The sequence below is a fragment of the Phoenix dactylifera genome, chromosome 11 (genome assembly GCF_009389715.1).
Source record: "Phoenix dactylifera cultivar Barhee BC4 chromosome 11, palm_55x_up_171113_PBpolish2nd_filt_p, whole genome shotgun sequence".
Taxonomy (NCBI): Eukaryota; Viridiplantae; Streptophyta; class Magnoliopsida; order Arecales; family Arecaceae; genus Phoenix; species Phoenix dactylifera.
Window position 1 is genome coordinate 361,679 of NC_052402.1, and position 22,725 is coordinate 384,403.

The following is a 22,725-nucleotide window of genomic DNA, read 5'->3' on the forward strand; positions in this document are numbered from 1 at the left end:
CGAGGGTCCGCCGCCCCGTCATAGGGCTCGATCGCTGGCATTTTGAAACCCGGCGGATTCGGGGTCCGCAGGATCCTCGAGGCAAGCGCCGGCTGGGAGGAGATCTCCAAGTCGGCGAAGGGATCTTTGGAATGGCCCTTCAGGACCTGGAGTTGTCGGTGGAGATCGTCCACCCGCCGATCCAGGGAGCGCGACCGGTGGGTGGGAGACAAGGAGCGGCGAGAGGGGGACCGACTGGAGCGCGGGTTCCTCGAGGACTGGGGGGTCTGGGAACGCGCCCGGGCCCGCCTCTCGTACCCCGCGCAGCTCCGGTGGGAAGGTCCCGGCAGAATGGAGCGTGCTTGAGAATCCTCCTCGCGTCGGCGCTCCTCCCCATGGGAGAGGAAGGAACGTGGGTTGAGGAGGACAGGCGAACGCTCAGGCAGCGGCGGCTCCTGAGCCTGCTGCGGCGCCCGGGACATCGCACCCTGCAGATTCTGCACCGCCTCCGCGAGGGTGCGAACCTGCTGGGTTAGCTGGTCGAATTGGGCGGCCTCGACCATCTGAATGGGCGGTGGGGCGGTGGAGTATTGCTGAGAGCGTGTTGGGGATGCAGCGGCCTCCCGGCCAGTGGCGCGAGAGGCCCCGCGACCGGAAGCATTGGAAGCTCCACGACCACCTCGCCGTGCCATTACGATCGCTCTGAGATCCGGCCCTCCTTCTAGCGCCAACTGTTGCTGGTGGTCCAAACCGAGAACGATTGGCACAGCGGTGTGAACGGGGTTCCCTTGGAGTTGGGTTGATTGCGCTCCACCTTCCACCGGGAAACCTGCAGGCAAGCCTCGCACCACCACTGGGGTAGTGGGGGCCCTCCGACGATCAAGTCAGAGGAGATTGAAGGAGAAGGAGAGATAGTAGTAGCGGATAAGAGAATACCCTGGAAAACCTTTGCTTACCCCCCCTTCTCCCCCCCCAGCCGCATATATACCAGGCTGGGGGGTCTTTCTGGGGGGCTGGTCATCGTGTGGCACGATGGAGTTGCCACTGGCATGGCCGTTACAGGGCGTCGTGGGGCAGCGCTGGGTACGGCCATGACAGGGCGTAGTGGGGCTCCGCTTTGTACGGCTGTTGCAGGGGATCGTGGAGCAGCGCCGGATGCGACCGTTACAGGGAGTAGTGGAGCAGGGGGCCGCGGTGTGCCTCAGGAGAACAGCCTGTCGTTGTCGGAAGATTGCCGACTCGGGGTCGGATGACTGGATCAGGGGCAGCCGACTCGGGGTCGGGCTGCGGAGCCGAAGATATCCGACTCGGGGTCGGATTGCTGGATCAAGGGGCAGCCGACTCGGGGTCGGGCTGCGGAGCCGAAGATATCCGACTCGGGGTCGGATTGCTGGATCAAGGGGCAGCCGACTCGAGGTCGGGCTGCGGAGCCGAAGATATCCGACTCGGGGTCGGATTGCTGGATCAAGGGACTGCCGTAGTCTTCCTGGGCGCGCGTGCCGGTCACGTGGGGCATGGTGGCTAAATTCCCCCGTAACAGAAACTAATATAAAACTCAACTTCGAGTCAGCACAAGCCCCATACTGCCTCATACTAAGCCATACCTCCCAAATGTTTCATCTGTCTTTCCTGTACGTCTATGTTCATCTAAAATCAATGTTTCAATGCATAATCCCTCTTTATTGCCAAATACTATAACACATGTAGCATATATTAAAATAAAGATTATGAATAAAAAAATGATTCAATTGATGAAATAAGACAAGAGTTATGAGGCTATAGATATTGCAATGCAGTCATTAGTCAGTCAATTAAAATTCATCAAACAAGTCAGAAGCAGAATTTTATGTACAGTCAATAGAAACTCTTGCTATTTACTTGCTTATAAGCCACTTCTCTTGAAGGTAAACTAAAAATAAAGAGGTTCACACCCAATTATGTCATTATTTACATAACTATTTAAGTAGGAAGTAAAGAAATGGATTTACCTTCCGATCATAACCATACCAAAGCAAGTGTTGCTTTGATAAATGAACTGGTAAAAGAAGTGTTGTATCCCGAACAAACAGTACAGGTCCCAGCTGAATGAGGAAAAGAGGTGAACTCTCATTTCCTGAGGTTGAACCACCATGCGATGCCTCTACTCTCCACAGGTCTCCCCTTGCAACCAAGGAACTTTCCACGTCATGAGTTCTAGTGTCATAAGTTGATGTGATATTAATGATCCCCTGCATTTGACAATATTATACATCAAAACTAAAGCTGGTAATAGGTTCTATATCATGAAGTATCTATGAATAATTCTATGCTAAACAAGCATTAATGAAAACATTATTCACCTTCAGATGCAAGCTGCAAACTGCAAAAGAGATATTTATATTCAAATAATTTGTAAATATATCATTGGTAACACATAAGCAGTACAACAAGTTCATAGCATAGTAACTAATGCATAGAATTAATGCATATGAACAACAGCAAGAACAATCAAATCAGCTAACGAGCAGTATCCTAAAAACACATACTGCATTTTGACATGGTTTTCATTCTGGATGAACAATAGGACAAGTTATATTATACGTGACACAGACAACAGTTGACGACGCTGCAGCTTGCCCAAATATGAAAAAAAATAGTGCTTGCCACATCCGTTGAAATATAGAAGAGCTTGAACTTTGGAGGTGAGAGGAATTCCACAGGAAATGTGATAAAAAAATAAAATAAAATTCTGCATCTCAAAAATAATGCTAAGAACGAAGCACAAGATTGACCTCCTTCTTATCCACACTTTCCTTTGCTTCTACAAATCCAAAAATGAGGCTTCCTTATCCCAAACTTGCTCTCCAAGCAAACGTATGGAACAATCTGTGGCATCATTTACACAGAGAGACCGAGAATATAGTTTTCACAGCCTTTGGCTCATGAATACTGATTAGAGGAATCTAAAGCAATCGCCTTGGACATTTTATCATGCTCTTGGATCTTTAGTAGGTACTTAATCCTAAATTGTTGCAATTTAGTCTTCTGAGACACCTGGGAAATCCAATCTGAATGTCATACAAATGCACCGCCATGTGTTACAATTCTTTTACAATAAAAAGGATTGCGTTTAGATACTCGCTTTTTCATCATGCCTTTGGGGAATGGTATCTGTTGCTGGTGGTCCAAACCGAGAACGATTGGCACAGCGGTGTGAACGGGGTTCCCTTGGAGTTGGGTTGATTGCGCTCCACCTTCCACCGGAAAACCTGCAGGCAAGCCTCGCACCACCACTGGGGTAGTGGGGGCCCTCCGACGATCAAGTCAGAGGAGATTGAAGGAGAAGGAGAGATAGTAGTAGCGGATAAGAGAATACTCTGGAAAACCTTTGCTTACCCCCCCTTCTCCCCCCCAGCCGCATATATACCAAGCTGGGGGGTCTTTCTGGGGGGCTGGTCATCGTGTGGCACGATGGAGTTGCCACTGGCATGGCCGTTACAGGGCGTCGTGGGGCAGCGCTGGGTACGGCCATGACAGGGCGTAGTGGGGCTCCGCTTTGTACGGCTGTTGCAGGGGATCGTGGAGCAGCGCCGGATGCGACCGTTGCAGGGAGTAGTGGAGCAGGGGGCCGCGGTGTGCCTCAGGGGAACAGCCTGTCGTTGTCGGGAGATTGCCGACTCGGGGTCGGATGACTGGATCAGGGGGCAGCCGACTCGGGGTCAGGCTGCGGAGCCGAAGATATCCGACTCGGGGTCGGATTGCTGGATCAAGGGGCAGCCGACTCGGGGTCGGGCTGCGGAGCCGAAGATATCCGACTCGGGGTCGGATTGCTGGATCAAGGGGCAGCCGACTCGGGGTCGGGCTGCGGAGCCGAAGATATCCGACTCGGGGTCGGATTGCTGGATCAAGGGACTGTCGTAGTCTTCCTGGGCGCGCGTGCCGGTCACGTGGGGTATGGTGGCTAAATTCCCCCGTAACAGTAGCCCCCCACTTCCGAGCCTGGAACCAGGAGGGGAACGGGTGAAGGGAGTGATGCTTCGAGATTGCCGCCATCCCTCGGAAAGGCGCGCGCGCTTCGAGCTCCCCGCCTCCTTTATGGCGTATAGCGGTTGTCGCTGATCTGGCAGTTTGCGGATTTCGGCGGACATCCTTCCTTAATGGCGTCGATTCGCCTTTGGGGCGCGAGCGATCCTTCGGCAGCCAGACGTCCTCTGGCGTCACCGAGGCGTCACTCGCCTTTCCGCCTATTTAACCGGGGGCCCTCCCCCGTCCGCTTTTCTCTTCGCAGGCATCTTCGAGTTTCTCCCTTGCGCTGCTGTCGTTGCCGTCGGACTGTTCGCTCGCTCCTCCTTTGACGCTCTCATTTTTCCTATCCTTTAGCTCGCCCAGTACATGATTCGTCTGGAGGAGAGCCACGAGGAACAGGCGAGGCTCCTGGCGAGGGCCGAGAGCCGACTGAAAGCAGTAGAGGAGGGAGGCCAGGCCGCGGCGGGGAGGACGACCAGGGACCTCGAGACGAGGCTCCAGGCGGCCGAAGAGCGGGCACTCGGCTTCGCCGCCCTCGAGAGGCAACTGTTGGAGGCTCAGGAGCAACTCAAGGTTGCCTCGGGTCTCGAAAGCGAGATCAGGAAGGCGGAGGAGCGGGCCGAAAAGCAGTCCCGGAAGGCCGCCGACTTCCGGGAGAGGTGGGAGAAGGCCCGGCAGTCAGCCGACAACGCCCGCAACCGAACCCGGTCTCTTGAAGCCAAGCTGGGCGAATTGGAGTCGGTCTTGGAGGAGTCCCGCGCGAGCGACCAGGAGCTTCGTTCGCGCTTGGAGGAGGCCGAGGCTGCTCGCATTGCTGCCGAGGCGAAGCACAAGGAGGCTCGGGCTGATCTGCTGAGGGTCTCCTCCGAGGCGGACGACCGGATTGTGGCGAAGGTCATGGAGGCAAAAGCTCAGATTACGGAGCGAGCAGAGGCGGCGCTGGCCGAGAAGAGCGCGGAAATCGGGCGTCTGGCGGTACAGGCCTATCGTCAGTCCGCCGAGTTCATCCGTGACATGTCGGAGGCGGTACAGGCCTATCGTCGGTCCGATGAGTTCGTCCGTGACATGTCGGACGCGGGGTCCGACTCCTTTGTCTTAGGCTTCGATGAAGGCTTGGCAAGGGTGTCGGCCAAATACCCCAGGATTGACCTGAGTGGGGTCTCCCTCCTCGACTCCCCTCTGGCGCCATTGCCTGCTGATTCTCCAACTGCCTCCCTACCCCTTGCGGACGTGCCCGGCGTTCCCGACCCAGGGGTTCCTCCAAGCTGACCCTCTGTACCTTTCTTTGCCCTTTTCTTTGTATGTTGGCGTTTTGCCAAGTTGTATGGGTCTCGGCCCTGAAACAATGAAAGTTAATGCAAATAGAGTGTTTCTTCATTTCACTTTCGTCCTTCCTCTTTTTAACTTTTGGTAGCGTCTCGCCGACTCCTAACTCTTGAAGTTCTTCCGGCGCTAGGCCAGGCATCCGAGGGTTAGGCCTCAGGAAATTCTTCCGGCACTAGGCCAGGCATCCGAGGGTTAGGCCTCAGGAAATTCTTCCGGCGCTAGGCCAGGCATCCGAGGGTTAGGCCTCAGGAAATTCTTCCGGCGCTAGGCCAGGCATCCGAGGGTTAGGCCTCAGGAAATTCTTCCGGCGCTAGGCCAGGCATCCGAGGGTTAGGCCTCAGGAAATTCTTCCGGCGCTAGGCCAGGCATCCGAGGGTTAGGCTTCAGAAAATTCTTCCGGCGCTAGGCCAGGCATCCGAGGCGACCGGTCGGGGCTTCAGGGTAGTCGGCTCTCGGGATGATCATCGGGTTAGCCTGGCATCCGAGGGCCGAGCCTCAGGAAATTCCGCTCGTTGGTCGGCCAAGGCGGGCGCAAGCCGAGGCGACCGGTCGGGGCTTCAGGCTAGTCGGCTCCCGGGATGATCATCGGGTTAGCCTGGCATCCGAGGGCCGAGCCTCGGGAAATTCCGCTCGTTGGTCGGCCAAGGCTGGCGCAAGCCGAGGCGACCGGTCGGGGCTTCAGGCTAGTCTGCTCCCGGGATGATCATCGGGTTAGCCTGGCATCCGAGGGCCGAGCCTCGGGAAATTCCGCTCGTTGGTCGGCCAAGGCTGGCGCAAGCCGAGGCGACCGGTCGGGGCTTCAGGCTAGTCTGCTCCCGGGATGATCATCGGGTTAGCCTGGCATCCGAGGGCCGAGCCTCGGGAAATTCCGCTCGTTGGTCGGCCAAGGCTGGCGCAAGCCGAGGCGACCGGTCGGAGCTTCAGGCTAGTCTGCTCCCGGGATGATCATCGGGTTAGCCTGGCATCCGAGGGCCGAGCCTCGGAAAATTCCGCTCGTTGGTCGGCCAAGGCTGGCGCAAGCCGAGGCGACCGGTCGGGGCTTCAGGCTAGTCTGCTCCCGGGATGATCATCGGGTTAGCCTGGCATCCGAGGGCCGAGCCTCGGAAAATTCTGCTCGTTGGTCGGCCAAGGCTGGCGCAAGCCGAGGCGACCGGTCGGGGCTTCAGGCTAGTCTGCTCCCGGGATGATCATCGGGTTAGCCTGGCATCCGAGGGCCGAGCCTCGAAAAATTCCGCTCGTTGGTCGGCCAAGGCTGGCGCAAGCCGAGGCGACCTGTCGGGGCTTCAGGCTAGTCTGCTCCCGGGATGATCATCGGGTTAGCCTGGCATCCGAGGGCCGAGCCTCAGAAAATTCCGCTCGTTGGTCACGCGCCTGTCGCTTGCCGCTCGACGAGATTTCTCCGTGGCCAGCTACGATCGTGTTTCTCCTCTTCTCCAAGCATCGCCTGGGGAACACCAGAAGGGTATTAAATGCTAATTGAAGCGTTACCTGGAAAATCGGATCGCCAGTTGCTGCTTGCAAGGAGTGTCAGTTAAGCGGCCGCGATACGCGCGCTCTTCGAGGCAGATGCGGCCTGGGTGCGAGCGGAGATACGTGGGCCGCGGGATACATGCTGCCCGGAGTGTCCTGCATGAAGAATGCAATTAAGGAGAACGACTCTTAGGAGATCGTGGGAGGATACGCCTCGAGAGCCGGAACGGCTCCGGATTCGGTGCGCCCGCCTTTATTGGAGCCACCCGCATCGGAACGACCGGGGGGCCTCAGTTTGGCTATAAATATAAGTGCAGGCGCGGTGGAGCCTGCCAAGCCGGAGCTATTCAGGTTGCCATGGTTCGTGGACCTCCTCTCCGACGTGTGGCTGGGAAACCCCCGCCGGAGGAACGGGAGGCGCGCCCCTCGCGACTTCCGCCAACTAGCCGTTTCATCTGGGATCAACAGGGAGGTTCTCCCCGGCAGAACTCCGCTCTAGGCGTTTCATCCGGGATCACATCCCCCCTCCTTTCAGCCCTGCCTCCCGATTGAGCTCTGCGCCAGACGCTTCATCCGGGTTCGCGCCTCCTCGCGCTCTTCTCCCTTGTGTTCCTTCCCTCCCCTTCTCCTGGGGAGGACCGGAATATCCCATGGAGGTGGCGTTCCTCTGGAGGCAGCGGGAACTCCTTCGTCCACTTCTTCTTCGTCCGCGCCGGCTCTTCGTCTTTTGCGTGAGGCGTCGATGGCGCCTCCGGGGAGAAGCACCCACGCCCGGTGGGATTGCAGCTGCTTCGGATGGAGGGTTCGGGATCCCAGATCTTCAGCTCCACGGAGTCTCCACCTCTTCCTTGTTTTCTTTACTCCCCAATTCCCCTCTGGGAATTCTTTGTAATCACACGAACACACCGTTGTAACCAGGAGTTATTGAAATGAAAAGAATTGTACATTTTTCGAACTGTCTTCCTGGCTTTGTCGTTCTACTGGTAATACACCCGCAGGTTAGCGGAATTCCAGCTCCTCGGAATTTCTCGACCATCTAGGGCCTCCAACTGGTAGGAGCCAGGTCGGTTTACCCAGCGAACCCTATACGGGCCTTCCCAATTTGGCGCCAGCTTCCCACCTTCCGCGGGCTGAGATGCTTTGGCTCGCCTTAGCACCAGATCTCCGATTCTGAAAAGTTTCGGTCGGACCTTGGAGTTATAATATCGGACCACCCTCCGCTGATACATCGCCATCCGAACCTGCGCCATTTCTCTTGCTTCTTCCAAGAGGTCCAGGTTTCCTCGGAGTTGCTCCGAATTGGCCTTGGGTCGGTGCGCGGCCACCCGGGGCGAGGGGAGTCCGAGCTCCACGGGAACAACCGCTTCCGTGCCATAGGTTAGGCTGAAAGGCGTCTCCCCGGTAGGGGTCCGATGCGTGGTCCGATACGCCCAAAGGACATTCTCGAGTTCTTCGACCCAAGCTTGCCCCGTCCGACCGATTCGCGCCTTAATTCCTTGGAGGATTGTCCGATTTGTGACCTCGGCCTCACCGTTGGTTTGGGGATGCGACACAGATGTGAACCGATGCTCGATCCCGAACTCCTCGCAGAAGTCACGGAAATGCTTGTTGTCGAACTGTCGACCATTATCCGAGATGAGGACCCGAGGTACCCCAAATCGGACAATGAAGTTTTTCTTCACGAACTTCCGGATTTGCGCCTCCGTGATAGTGGCCAGCGGCTCTGCCTCCACCCACTTGGTGAAGTAGTCGATTGCAACAATCAAAAATTTCCGCTGAGCTGAAATTTCCGTCGCATTTCCGTATGTGATCCTTCGAGTCCTCCAACAAGGTAGGCCAATAATAGCCTTGCCTCATGATCTTGTGCGCTAAGGACCTAGCCCCCAAGTGCGATCCGCAGACGCCCTCATGGACTTCGCCGAGGACGTAGGCCGCCTCCGAGGGGCGGAGGCACCTTAAGAGGGGGGCGGTGAACGAGGTCCGGTACAGCCTCCCTTCATAGAGTACGTAGTGGGCGGACTTCTTGACAAGTCGCCGAGCTTGATCTTCGTCTTCAGGGAGGATCCCTTCGGCGAGGTAGGCGACGAGCGGGTCCATCCAAGACGTCTCCGGATCAATCGCCATCACCGCTCCAGCCTCGCCGATGCTCGGGGCATCCAGGGTCTCCAGGTAGATTGCCCTCGACAAGTTGTGCGCCTCTGTGCCCACCAAGCGGGGCAACCTGTCGGCCCTGGCATTTTCGCTTCTGGGGACCTGCTGGATGTCGACACTGCCGAGGTTGGGAATGAGTGCTTGCACCTTCCGGACGTAGTTCTGCATGGTCGGGCTCCGGGCCTCGAACTCCCCACGAACCTGCCCGACCACCAGCTGGGAGTCGGTGAAGACCTTCAAACGCCGAATGCCGAGCTCCCTGGTGAGTTTGAGTCCCGTGACTAGGGCCTCGTACTCCGCCTCGTTGTTGGTCACTGGAAATCCAAACCTCAAGGCATACTCGGCTATCACTCCATCAGGACTGGTAAGGACCAGCCCGGCCCCTCCACCCTCGGGGTTGGACGACCCATCGATGTGAAGCGTCCAAATCGGGAGGTCGAGGCTGGGTGTGTCCGGCGGTTTAGGTTCCGCCTCCTGCACCGTGCACTCAGCGAGGAAGTCCGCGAGCACCTGGGCCTTGATGGCGGGTCGAGGCTGGTAGCGGATGTCGAACTCACCGAGTTCTACTGCCCACTTCACCAGTCGTCCCGCATTCTCGGGGTTGCTGAGGATCTGCCGTAGTGGTTGATCGGTTAAGAGGGTGACCGAATGAGCCTGGAAGTAGGGGCGAAGCCTCCTGGTCGCGGTCAGCAGCGCGAAGGCGATCTTTTCAGCCTTCGTGTACCGCGTCTCGGCATCCCGTAGGACCCGGCTGATGTAGTACACAGGCTTCTGGAGCTTTGCCTCTTCCCGAACCAGCACCGCACTGACCGCGGTTGGGGAGACCGCCAGATAGAGGTAGAGCATCTCCCCTTCTTGCGGCTTGGACAGTTGGGGAGGAGACGCCAGGTATTCCTTGAGCTGGTCGAATGCTGCTTGACATTCGGCCGTCCAGAGAAAGTCTTTCGGGCGTTTTAACACCTTGAAGAATGGTTGGCAGCGTTCGGCCGATTTTGCCACAAATCGTCCAAGCGCGGCGACCCTTCCAGCGAGCTCTTGAACCTCCTTTACTTTGGTCGGAGGGGACATACCTTGGATGGCCTTGATTTTGTCTGGGTTGGCTTCGATACCCCGCTGGTTGACAATGAAACCGAGGAACCTTCCGGCCGAAGCGCCGAAGGCGCACTTCGCTGGGTTCAGCTTCATGCGAAACTTCCGCAAGGTGGTGAAAGTCTCCTCCAAATCCGCGATGTGCTGGTCTGCATGGCGGCTCTTCACCAGCATATCGTCCACGTACACCTCCATGTTCCGGCCGATTTGCTCTTTGAAGATTTTGTTGACGAGGCGCTGGTAAGTGGCGCCAGCATTCTTCAGACCGAAGGGCATTACCTTGTAGCAGTACAGCCCCCGGTCTGTTATAAAGGCAGTTTTCTCCTCGTCCTGTGGGGCCATCATTATCTGGTTGTAACCGGAGAAGGCGTCCATGAAAGACAGCAGCTGATATCCGGAAGTTGCGTCGACCAGTTGGTCTATTCGCGGAAGCGGAAAGCTATCCTTAGGGCACGCCTTGTTCAGGTCGGTATAGTCGATGCACATCCTCCACTTCCCGCTCGCCTTCCGGACAAGTACAACATTTGCCAGCCACTCGGGGTAGCTTACCTCCCTTATGAATCCTGCCTCCAAGAGCTTGTCTACCTCCTGGTCGACCACCCGGATCCGATCCGGGGCACAGTGTCTCTTCTTCTGCTTTATTGGTCGGTGGGTCGGGTCGACGTTGAGGGCGTGAGAAATGACCTCCGAGTCGATCCCAGGTACATCGGCCGCCGACCAGGCAAATACATCGGCATTGGCTCGGAGGAATTCCACCAACCGGGCCCGAGCCCCCGGGTCGAGATTGGCGCCGACCCGGACCGCCCGGTCGGGGCGGCCTTCCTCAAGGGGGACTTCGACCACACCCTCGGCCGGCTCCCCGTGCCGCAAGGCCACCTCGTCTCTGGCATCAAGGGACTCGACGCTTAGGGCTTCCACGGGCTTCTTCCCTTTGAGAGTCGCTAGGAAACATTGCCGTGCGGTCGGTTGGTCACCTCGGACCTCTCCGATCCCAGCCGTCGTGGGGAACCGCATGAGCAAGTGGTACGTAGAGACCACCGCACGAAGGGCGTTCAGTCCGGGTCGTCCGAGGATAGCGTTGTAGGCCGAGGGAACACGGACGACCAAGAACCCGAGTCGCACCGTGGCTTCTGCGGGTGCGACGCCCGCAGTCACAGGCAGCTCGACGACTCCTTCGGCCGGGACAGCGTCACCAGTGAATCCGATGAGGGGGGTGGATGTTTTGTGCAACAATTGTCTGGACAAGCTCATCTTTTGGAAGGCCTCGTAAAACAAAATATCAGCTGAGCTTCCACTATCAACAAGAACACGCCTTACATCATAGTTTGCCATAGTGAGGGAGATCACCATGGCGTCATCGTGGGGAGTCTGAACCCCCTTTACATCCTCATCAGAGAAGGTGATTACATTGCCGACCCTCTGCCTCTTTACGACGGCCATCCCTGATGCTTCCGCCGAGCCCCCTGCGTTCCTCACAGGCCGAGAGCAGCCCCCAGTGATAGTATGGATCACGCCCACAACGGGTCGATTCTGCTCCCGAGGCTCCGGAGGAGCCGGGTCGGCCGGACGCGGGTCCGCGGGGGGACGTCGGTCGCTCACATATCGACCGAGACGCCCCCGACGGATGAGAGCCTCGATCTCGTCCCGAAGCTGGAAGCAGTCCTCCGTGTCGTGGCCGTGGTCTCGGTGGTACTCACAGTACGCCCGAGAGGGCCTCTTCCCAGGGATCTTCCGCATCTGTCTCGGAGCCGGGAGATCCTCCCGCCCCTTGATCTCCATAAGGATCTGGGCCCGGGGAGTCAGGAGAGGGGTGTACCGGTTGAAACGTCGAGACGGAGAACGAGGGCGCGGGGCGCCGTGGTTCCTCGCCGGCGACGGGCTTCTGCGCCGACGCTGGGGCGTCGGGCTCCTCCTCTGGCGTGCCTCTTTTCGCCTTTTCTTCCCAAGCTTTGGAGGGATCTCGGCGGCCTCCTTGCTCCGATGGGCGGCCGCCTCCTCGGCGTCCGCATACTGGTTCGCCCGGGACAACAGCTCCGGGAAGCTCCGTGGCAGGCGTTTATCCAGGGAGAAGGTGAGTCTGCCCTTCCGGAAGCCACGCTTCAGGGCTGAAAGGGCCACCTCCTGACTCAGGTTCCGGACCTCCAGCGTAGCCTTGTTGAAGCGGGTAAGATAATCCCGCAGGCTCTCTCCCTCGTTTTGCCGGACATCAAAGAGGGAGTCGGAGACCAGTCGCCGCCGGCTACTGACGGCGAAGTGAGTGATGAAGAGGCGAGTGAACTGGTCGAAGGACCGGATCGAGTTAGCCTCCAGCCCGGCGAACCACGCCCTCGCCGGGCCACGGAGGGTTGCCGGGAAAGCTTTGCAGAGAAGGGGATCTGATGCTCCGTGGAGGAGCATGAGGGTCCTGAAACTCTCGACGTGATCCCGAGGGTCCGCCGCCCCGTCATAGGGCTCGATCGCTGGCATTTTGAAACCCGGCGGATTCGGGGTCCGCAGGATCCTCGAGGCAAGCGCCGGCTGGGAGGAGATCTCCAAGTCGGCGAAGGGATCTTTGGAATGGCCCTTCAGGACCTGGAGTTGTCGGTGGAGATCGTCCACCCGCCGATCCAGGGAGCGCGACCGGTGGGTGGGAGACAAGGAGCGGCGAGAGGGGGACCGACTGGAGCGCGGGTTCCTCGAGGACTGGGGGGTCTGGGAACGCGCCCGGGCCCGCCTCTCGTACCCCGCGCAGCTCCGGTGGGAAGGTCCCGGCAGAATGGAGCGTGCTTAAGAATCCTCCTCGCGTCGGCGCTCCTCCCCATGGGAGAGGAAGGAACGCGGGTTGAGGAGGACAGGCGAACGCTCAGGCAGCGGCGGCTCCTGAGCCTGCTGCGGCGCCCGGGACATCGCACCCTGCAGATTCTGCACCGCCTCCGCGAGGGTGCGAACCTACTGGGTTAGCTGGTCGAATTGGGCGGCCTCGACCATCTGAATAGGCGGTGGGGCGGTGGAGTGTTGCTGAGAGCGTGTTGGGGATGCAGCGGCCTCCCGGCCAGTAGCGCGAGAGGCCCCGCGACCGGAAGCATTGGAAGCTCCACGACCACCTCGCCGTGCCATTACGATCGCTCTGAGATCCGACCCTTCCTCTAGCGCCAACTGTTGCTGGTGGTCCAAACCGAGAACGATTGGCACAGCGGTGTGAACGGGGTTCCCTTGGAGTTGGGTTGATTGCGCTCCACCTTCCACCGGGAAACCTGCAGGCAAGCCTCGCACCACCACTGGGGTAGTGGGGGCCCTCCGACGATCAAGTCAGAGGAGATTGAAGGAGAAGGAGAGATAGTAGTAGCGGATAAGAGAATACTCTGGAAAACCTTTGCTTACCCCCCCTTCTCCCCCCCCAGCCGCATATATACCAGGCTGGGGGGTCTTTCTGGGGGGCTGGTCATCGTGTGGCACGATGGAGTTGCCACTGGCATGGCCGTTACAGGGCGTCGTGGGGCAGCGCTGGGTACGGCCATGACAGGGCGTAGTGGGGCTCCGCTTTGTACGGCTGTTGCAGGGGATCGTGGAGCAGCGCCGGATGCGACCGTTGCAGGGAGTAGTGAAGCAGGGGGCCGCGGTGTGCCTCAGGAGAACAGCCTGTCGTTGTCGGGAGATTGCCGACTCGGGGTCGGATGACTGGATCAGGGGGCAGCCGACTCGGGGTCGGGCGGATTGCTGGATCAAGGGACTGCCGTAGTCTTCCTGGGCGCGCGTGCCGGTCACGTGGGGCATGGTGGCTAAATTCCCCCGTAACAGTATCAAAGAGCAATCACCCACCACATATGAAGTCATTATAGGTTCCTTTAATATACTTGAGAAGACATGGTGTTTCATTGAGAGAAAAAAGATTCATCGGAGAAAAAAACAGTAAACAAAAATAGCTTATGAATACTGCGAGATTGAGAATAATTATTTAAATAGACGACAATTTTACCCGCGGCCTTTTCAGATGCCCCGATGCTTTAACATCAAATCCCAACCCCTCTTCATCACCCCATTCATCCGAGCTACCAGCGGCCGCCGCCTCTGAGAAACCCCGATCGCCAAACTGCTCCACCGCCAGTCCCAGCACGTTCCCACCACCAGCGCGCCTCTCAGCTGCCGGCAGAACGGCCGCAACCGCCCCGCCCTCGTCCTGACGGAATGGCACCGGCAGCTGGCGGAAGAACTGCTGCACGACACCGTTCAGGCAGGCGCCGAACTCCGCCCCAGCCTGGCCGAGACGACTTCCGATGTCGAGGAAGGCGGAGACGCCGCCGGCGGCGAGATCGGGCTGGCCGGAGACGTGGAACGCGGGGAGGTCGAGGTCGAACGGCTTCTTCAGGGGGGAGGGCCAGGAGAAGCCGGGGGGGCTCATGTGGGATTGGATCAGGCCGGTAAGGCCCTGGGCGAGGCGGTCCGCGAGGTCCTGGCCATGGCGCTGGACCTCCTCCCACGCTTCCAGGGATCTCTCCACGGACATCGATGGCGGCCGCCGGGGCTAGGGTTTCTCAGTCGATCGACGGGGATGCTAGGGTTTTGGTGGGGAAGATGGAACGAAAGAGAGGAGAGAAGAAGTGGAGAGAGGAAGGGGAGCAGACAAGAGGGGTCGGAGATCGGCCGGAAGTCTAAGGCTAGAGAGTGATCTCGCCAATAAGACTGGGGGCGTGACGGTGGAACCGGTTGCTCCGTTATTCTCAGCTGCCGCTTGCCGCAACTCCTAATTTATATGGAGTGTGGACTGACGAGGGATGAACGAGAGAAAGATTGGCGTTTGTTTATCGAAATGTGATAAGGAATACGACTTTAGCCCGCTGATTATTTTTATTTCAAAGTAATATAATTCTGATAATTTAAAATCATCTATCTTATATTTCAGTAAGTAAAAAATTTAAATATTCATAACTAATCTATTTGTTATTTTATAAAAAATTCAAGTTCACTCAAACTATTTCTAATATATTGCATAAAAATATATTTATTAATTATATAAAATATATTATAATAACATATTAATATATTTTATAAAAATATATTTATTAGTCTTACAAATTATTAATTCTAAAAGTTATATTAATTATTATTATGGAACTAATATTTTTATTTATAGTTATAATATATTATTTTTCATACTAATAATTATTTGGATTAAAAAATAAGATAAATAGAAGTAATATATTAGATATTTTGATTATATAAATATAAAGTGCAATAATATATTTCTACTATAATTAAAATTATCATTGAATAATAATATAACAATAATATAATTAATAATATATTATAATAAATATATATACATAATAAATATAATATATAATATTAATATGATATATAATATTGATATATAATAATATCAATATGCGAAACATTAGAAGGTCACCTAATGATTGCAACATGTCGCATTTCATAAGAGCGCCATATATTGTTAATGTGACATCGTTTTTTTTAATCAACCGGTTTCGTCGCGATCCTTTTTCGATATCCAAAGCCACCGCTTTCCCGTTGGAAGGAGAGCCGGATAGCGGCTGGAGGTCTGCCGAACTCGTTCTCTCCCTCAAATCTCGCTTTCTTCCTTCCTTCTTGGCCGATTCTCCTTGACCTAATCAATGGTGGAGGCGAGCAAGCTATACCCAGAGATCGAAGCCCAATAATCCCAGACGTCGGAACCCGCGGCGGATTCCGAGCTCTCGGTTTCCTCACCATCGATGGCTGAAGCTAGGGTTTCTGCTCCTCTCGCCCAGGAGGATTCCCCTTGTTGTCCCCAGGTGGAGGTGATTCCCTTCCGTATATGTCTCTCCGTCCCTGCGCTTTCCTTTGATTTCGTTTCCCCTTCGGTTTTAACGTGGAAGCTTAGGATCTCGGGTTGACCTTTTTGATTTTTTCCCTAACCGTGGAAATTAGGCTTTGATCGTAAAAAGGATCCCCTTTTCCCGGAAATTAGGCTTATTTCATTAAAAAAGATCAATATTTGCTTGAAATTGGGATTGAATAAAATGATAAGGTTCACTTGATCTTTCTTTCGAATTTTTCTCTGTAGTCTGTGGATATCACCCCTTAAAATTTGTGATTTTTTTCGATATATATCTTCAGCATCACATTGATTGTGCGGATGATTTTTCTGTAGCTGAATTCAATGCTTTCTTAATCTAAGTTCCTTACTGGTATCTCCAGTCCTTTGAATCCTGACTAGGTCACAAAGACTTGATTGTTATCATAACCATTGGAACTTGGTATTAGGTCTCTGATTTGGATGAGGAGAACAGCAACAGCTTTGCTCAATGGATCAATGACTCCTCAAGTCAAAAAAAGGCTCAGGCCCCCCAATGCAATACAGACTCAGCTCCTCAAGTTTCTGGAGATCGGAAGTTGGGAAAATACTTTTACTATGACTCACCTCTCTATGAAGAGACTGGCATTTGGATACCTGTTTCGGTCCCCCCCATGTCAGTGATTGATCATGAGGAGTGGAATAGGGGGTTCTGTTCCAATGGGGCATACTTCCCTGAGGGTGATATTAGTTGGGACCACTTTGCTGTAGAAGAGAAGGAGATGACCATGTGGGATGTGGTCTCGGAGATTGTACTTGCTGCCAGAGGCAAAATGAAGGCCCTTCGTTCAGGTGAGATTCAGTATTGCAGGACGTCTTGGATTTCGACCGACATCCTTGGGCAAGCTTGGAAGGAGATGGCACATATCCTCACAGAGGCTAATTATGGGAATGCAAAGAAAATTCTTGGTGCAGAGCCACCCAAATGGTTGCCTGATAGTGCAGCATCTGCTTGCATGCTTTGCAATGTCCGTTTTCATCCAATCATGTGCTCTCGGCACCACTGCCGGTTTTGTGGTGGAATATTCTGTAATGAGTGTTCAAAAGGCAGGAGCTTGTTGCCTTCAAAATTTCGAGCTGTGGACCCACAGAGGGTCTGCGATGTGTGCTGTGTGCGGCTTGAGTCTGTTCGGCCTTATTTGATGGATCAAGTTAGTCGTGCCTCTCAGTTGCCAACACACGATCTGACAGATCTTAGCACATTAAGGTCATGGTTGAACTTCCCATGGGGACAGACAATGGAGTATGAGATTTATAAAACAGCAAACATTATTCGTAGTTACAACAAGGTAACTGCATTTTCTTGAATTGTTATATCTGATTGATGTCATATGTGCTTAGAAGTTGTTTTTTTATAAATTCCACATTAATCTTGCCTTTGCTGCAATTGAGCTGAATTTACGTTGATAGATCCATAAATTTTTTTAGTAAAACTGCTCAACTTGTAAATTTGGAAAGCTTCAGGAAAAAATTTACAGTGTCTGCCTGTGCTTAACAAAGGTGGTCAAGCTCCATGATGGGTCTGAAATCTCCTTATGTTGTTTATTGTTGTATGATAATTATTGTTTAGAAGGATATCTTTTTACTCCCACAGAAATTCTCAGGTACCTGTTTACTCCCACAGAATTTCTCAGTTACCTGCTTAGTTGCTACACACCATTAGCTGCAAAACATAATATAATCATTGAGATGGGTTTTTTTTTTTTTTAATCTTTTTGACACTTTTGGGTTCAGTGACCAAGGCACCATCTTTCTAATGGGGCCATTGTGGTATAGTCTTAATATTTCCTTTGTTTTTCTATGTGCAAATGAATTTGTTGACTTGTCTTTGATCATAGTATTGACTTTGAATGAAAATAATGTATTGCTTCTGCATCCACTATTTTCTACCATAACATGATCTTCTTACCTCTTCTAGCTCTTTTAGAAGTTTTTTGAAGGGTAGAATTTGTGTAACCTTTCTATGCAATATGATGAAGATTAGTGCCTTGTCTGGATGTTGATTTTCCTCATCAGAGTAATAGCATGCAAATGGTTTGAAAGGAGCATGAAGAGGTGGTCAGAAAAGGAAAATTTTATTAGATCAAGGGAAGCTGTCTAGCTGAAAATAGTAGATTTTAGGAGTACCATAGATCAATATTTTACGTGGATTTGAATATCCCCAAAAGTTGGAGATTGTAGGATCAGCGGCTTTTCCCAACCTCTAGAACTTCTTCCTCTCATCAATCCTTCCTATCACATGAGAGAACTCCTATGCATAAGGGCAATGGGACCCAAAGAGAGCCTAACAGTTATTGATGTTATCTGGCTTTTAGGGCTTAAAATGCATCTAATATAGATCATATATCAGAATATTCATATCCATATATATTTATATTTAGCGAATATGGATGTAGATATGGGTGTTAATCGGATGCAAAAAGTCATATCCATATTTTGAAAGTATGGATATAAATATGAATTATTAGTTGGATAGTTAAACTTTGTGACTATAAAATCAAAAATATCATCGAACATAAGGTAAATTAACTTAGTAACATGTTAATATGGTCAATTATTTGCCTTAAATGTTCATGAGTACTATCTAAAAGATTAAATAGCATTACAAACAAAACCGAGTATTTGGATATGGATCGGATAATTATCTATCTATATCTATATTTGTTTTTCTTTGATGAATATAAATATGGATATCAGTTGGATATCCAAGTTTGTGTCTAGATAGATTCGCGTATGAAAATAGATCTGGATGGATATTATCTACTGCACTTTCATCCCTACTGGCTTTGTCGTGGTTCACAGAATGTTGAATATTATTCCTCAGGTGGGTTCGTTGAGACCCGAGAAGTCCATTCCCAAAGCTATTATGAGAGGAGCAAAAGGTCTTGCAATACTTACGGTTGTAAGGGTTGGAGTAATGGTAACTTACAATATTGGGACTGGATTGGTCATTGCTCGTAGGGAAGATGATTCATGGTCTCCTCCATGTGCCATTTCTTCATTAGGTGTTGGATGGGGAGCTCAGGTATTTTAATCTTTGTTCTTATGTGAAACCCACTTGTGACACATTATATGGGGCAGAAATCATATTTAAACCATGCTTGTTCTTTTAAATTGTTTCTACAGGTTGGTGGGGAGTTAACTGACTTTATAATTGTGCTGAGGACGGAAGATGCTGTTAAGACCTTTAGTGGGAGTGCACATGTATCAGTTGGTGCTGCTCTTAGTGCAGCTGCTGGCATTGTTGGACGAGCAGTTGAGGCCAATTTACATGCTGGTGATGGTGGTTGTGCTGCTTGTTACACATACAGTTGCAGCAAAGGTAATTTTATTCTCAACACTATATCTTCTTGTCATAATTGAAGAAAAAATTTACTACCATTAATTCATTAGTGTGCATTTCAGAAGAATACTCTATGAAAGGGCACAACAGCTCAGGTTTATGTCTATTGCTCTTTGTTATTGGTTGCACATAGCTGCACTTTGGGTATTGCAGATTAGCCATGGGGTGATATCTTAGAAATATGCATAATTTCTAATCAGAAATGGAAAATAATTTTAGTTAATGTTATAGTGGTATCTTAGAAATTGGTGAATAATTTTTCGGAGCACACTAAAAAAAGGGTGCCGAATATATAGAAATTAAGATGAAGTTCTGACAGTTGAAGTTGTTGGGAGAATTTAGGCAAGAAATATGGGATTGCAATGGTGATAACACCTGAGTGATGCATATTTGTTCTGCCTATCCGATGTGAGATGTGAAGTAATGGTGAGGATGGCAAGTAGCACGACAAGAAAAACAAAAGTCGGTTGACACCAGAAATGCATTTCACTGGACATTATTGGTCACTTTTTACTATATTTGGATATCTGAACTTCATCTATCTATGTACACTAAGCCAAAAGAGAGAAAGACCCTGGCCAGGGAAGAAAAGTCTCTCCTTTTTTTTTCTCCTTCTTGGAAAAGAGAAAAGGAGGAAAAATTCCTCTTTCCAATCCCACTTCCAAAAGGCCGTGTCACCACCCCTCCCTTCCCTTTCTCTGGCACTTTCCCTGAAAGTTTCTCTCTCCTTCTCTTCCACTCCCTCCCTGGTTTAATTACTGCCCACCCTGATTTCCCCTTGATTTCCTTTCCCATTAAGGTTGCTTCATCAGTAAGCCATAGTATTAATGTTACGAATAACCAGTGTCAAAGCAAAAAATTGACAGACTTCAATGACAAAACAATAGTCCCATGTAGGAGTTTTGCCCATATTGCCTTATAGCAGTTTAATATAAAAACAAAAATCAAAGAGTAAGCCATAATAGTCCTTAAGTATCACATGTATTGTCTGAAGGGCTTCGCTGTCCCTGTTTATAAAAGGAAAATGGTTATGTGATGAGCAAAAGCTTTGTGGTCATTTAGGCGATATAAGATGTACTCAAAGATCCTTCATATTGAAAAACCATCTCATCTACACCCCAAAATTTCACCTAATCTCATCTCTGTTCTCTAGTTGCCTCACACTATGGTCCTTCACTTTTCATTGCTGCTCCCATCTTCCACCCCTTTCCCTCATTATGCACGTACTCTCAACCTGTTATCAGCTGGCACCATCATCGCCGCTAGCTACTGATATAACTTGCTATATCCCTAGATCCTTCTGTTTGAAACCGTCTCTGAATGGACATAGCGGTTGGTTCTGGAGTAACAGTAGTTACAGTACATGCAAAAGCATATTTCATGGGCATCCATTCATTGCTCATGCATGAACATGTTCTTATGTGACTCGACTCAAGCTCATCAATGATATCTGATCCTGTCCAAATTTGTGTTATTGAGATGTCGTGCCATGGAAAGCAATTGGCATGGTACATGACAAATGGGGAATGATAATCCTGTTCATTTTTTGTTGTCTCACTAAACCAGCCTTTTTTTCCAAGAAAATAAATTTAATGTTTGTATCCACTAAGGGCTCATGAATTAGCATGATATCAACTGCTTTATCGTTTGCGTGACCACTCTTTTTGTAAGCCACCAAAATGTCTTGAAGAACCTCTCGATCTTTGAGGAAGTCTTCTTTCTTGGGTCAACATTCAATGCATACGCCTGCTTCTCCTCATACTGAAGTATGTAGCAATTATATTTCCTTTTTCTGGCAAACTATATGATCTCAGGCAAGATGTTTCCATCTTCCACTGGCTGTGGAATCTTGTCTAAAGCAACTTTGGGATCGAGATTGGCTCGCCGTGAGATCAGAAGCTAGATAGGGAGTCCTGAAACTGCAATATTGTCTTTGCTGTTTAAAATTTTGCAATCAGGGATCCTCCAGCTCTCTCCAGCATGTAGGAAAAGTCAAACATAAAAAGGAAGACATAGTATAAAATTAGAAATTGCAACAATCTTTGAGATGCAACTTGTAAACCACTGACTCAAAAAGTGTTGTGCAGTACCATATGCAAGAAATTGGCTTTGTAGCTTTCGATCAATTGTATTAAATTAGTATGTTTTGCAGGTGCATTTGTAGGATGCTCACTCGAAGGAAGTATGGTGACAACCCGCACCGCAGAAAATTGCCGATTCTATGGTTCGTCAATCAAGGCAGCTGATATTCTTCTAGGTTCATTGCCTAAGCCGCCTGCTGCTTCTGTTCTTTATCATGCCTTATCCGATCTATTCCAGAAACTAGATAAATAACCAGTTTGGGTTATTTCTACAGAGTTGGGTCATTTGTACACTTACACAAAAAAAAAAGAAGAAAAAAAAAACTGTTGCCTTTAAGATCGGTCCATCTGAGCCCAGATTCTCTTGGTCCCGTCTACAGTTTCTAGTGTGTAAATTATTGTACAGCTAATAATTTTAAAAGAAGTAATTCATTTGTAGAAGGACACGTTTGGGAATCGGCAGAACGCTTCCGATGGATCGACTTGCATATTTTGTATACTGCACTGTTGCTTTGCATTTCAATTTATGCTACGCTTGTTTTCAATCTGCTTCTTTTATGTTAAATCTCCTCCCTGTTTGCTATTTGAATGATGTATCCACATCAAGGATAATGGCGGAAACTCCTCAATCTGAAAGTAGCTGAGATGATCTTTGGGGAAATTCCTCAATCACTTGGCGTACGGATCTGAGACATGGTTGAACATCAGGTTTTTCGTATGATTTTTGAAAGGAGAACTATATGTAGTCGTAGCTGAGCCAGACGCGGAAACATTTCGTACCTCTGAACTCTGAATAAGTGATTCTCTTTCAACTGGAGGTTGTGTCGGAGTTATTTTAGCTGATGGAGTGTAATAACCGGCCACAAAAACGAGGATGCTAAAATGCAAAATGGTTGCGATTGAAGATCACACGTATAAGTTGCTTGGCTAGGCTTTATAAGGCATCTTATTTAGGCTTCGACCCCATCTTCTCTATTAAAGCTTACTCTGGGACCGGATGCCTGGTGGTAAGGGGGCGATAATTCCGCCCAAGTTGTCCGGGTTCGAAACGCACGGGCGTCGATTAAATTAGGAGACCGGATGCCCCACGCCCGGCTGGCTTGTTGGCGGTTATGCTTTTCTTCCACTTGTACCAAGGTGGCACTGGGGTGACGTACCCACACGTGAGGCGGTGAACCCAGTGGGGTGAGCCCACGGGTCGGGGAAGGCACGCGAAACCTGCGACCTGTATCGAACATTCCCTAGTGGAAGGGGGGCTCAGTAATGGGGTTGCTACGCGGGTGGGCTGGTCCCTCCCCCTCCCCTCCTATTTTTTCACCAAAAAAAAAAGCTTACTCTGGGAGCAGAGAAACATAGAATTCATTAAAGGGATACCATCAATAAAAAAAAAAGAAACATTATAACATTTGTTATAATCGACGTCTGAAGATTTAAATTGCCCATCTGTCAGA

General features: G+C 51.3%; 2 protein-coding genes across 6 annotated transcripts in view; one reads left to right on the forward strand and one right to left on the reverse strand.

The window, feature by feature from the left end:
- LOC103708959 overlaps positions 1–14,768 on the reverse strand; it is a 29,263-nt gene extending 14,495 nt beyond the window's left edge. The window contains exons 1-2 of one of the 4 annotated variants that reach the window (XM_008794084.4): positions 13,976–14,764; positions 1,968–2,207 (exon numbers count right to left, since the gene is read on the reverse strand). In XM_008794084.4, coding sequence (XP_008792306.1) covers positions 1,968–2,207; positions 13,976–14,503 — 768 coding nt within the window. In that variant the 5' untranslated portion in view covers positions 14,504–14,764. Of the gene's footprint in view, positions 1–1,967; positions 2,208–13,975 lie in introns of all 4 variants that reach the window. The other 3 variants (XM_008794083.4, XM_008794085.3, XM_008794086.3) reach the window with 3 other exon arrangements.
- Positions 14,769–15,459: 691 nt separating this feature from the next.
- Positions 15,460–21,819, forward strand: LOC103708960. 2 transcript variants are annotated; one of them, XM_008794088.3, is made up of 5 exons: positions 15,460–15,788; positions 16,261–17,139; positions 18,675–18,875; positions 18,977–19,172; positions 21,346–21,819. In XM_008794088.3, exons 1-5 carry the CDS (start codon positions 15,729–15,731, stop codon positions 21,525–21,527), a joined length of 1,518 nt encoding a protein of 505 aa, XP_008792310.2. In that variant the 5' UTR covers positions 15,460–15,728; the 3' UTR covers positions 21,528–21,819. The 2 variants fall into 2 exon arrangements, with proteins under 2 accessions (XP_008792310.2, XP_008792309.2); XM_008794087.3 differs by having other exon boundaries at positions 15,461–15,794.
- Positions 21,820–22,725: the final 906 nt, after the last annotated feature.

Coding starts and splice junctions, on each gene's coding strand:
- LOC103708960 (XM_008794087.3), top strand. CDS start 15,729: ATGGCTGAAGCTAGGGTTTCTGCTCCTCTCGCCCAGGAGGATTCCCCT. Junction 15,795..16,260: donor CTTGTTGTCCCCAGGTGGAG/GTGATTCCCTTC, acceptor ACTTGGTATTAG/GTCTCTGATTTGGATGAGGA. Junction 18,876..18,976: donor GTGTTGGATGGGGAGCTCAG/GTATTTTAATCT, acceptor TTGTTTCTACAG/GTTGGTGGGGAGTTAACTGA.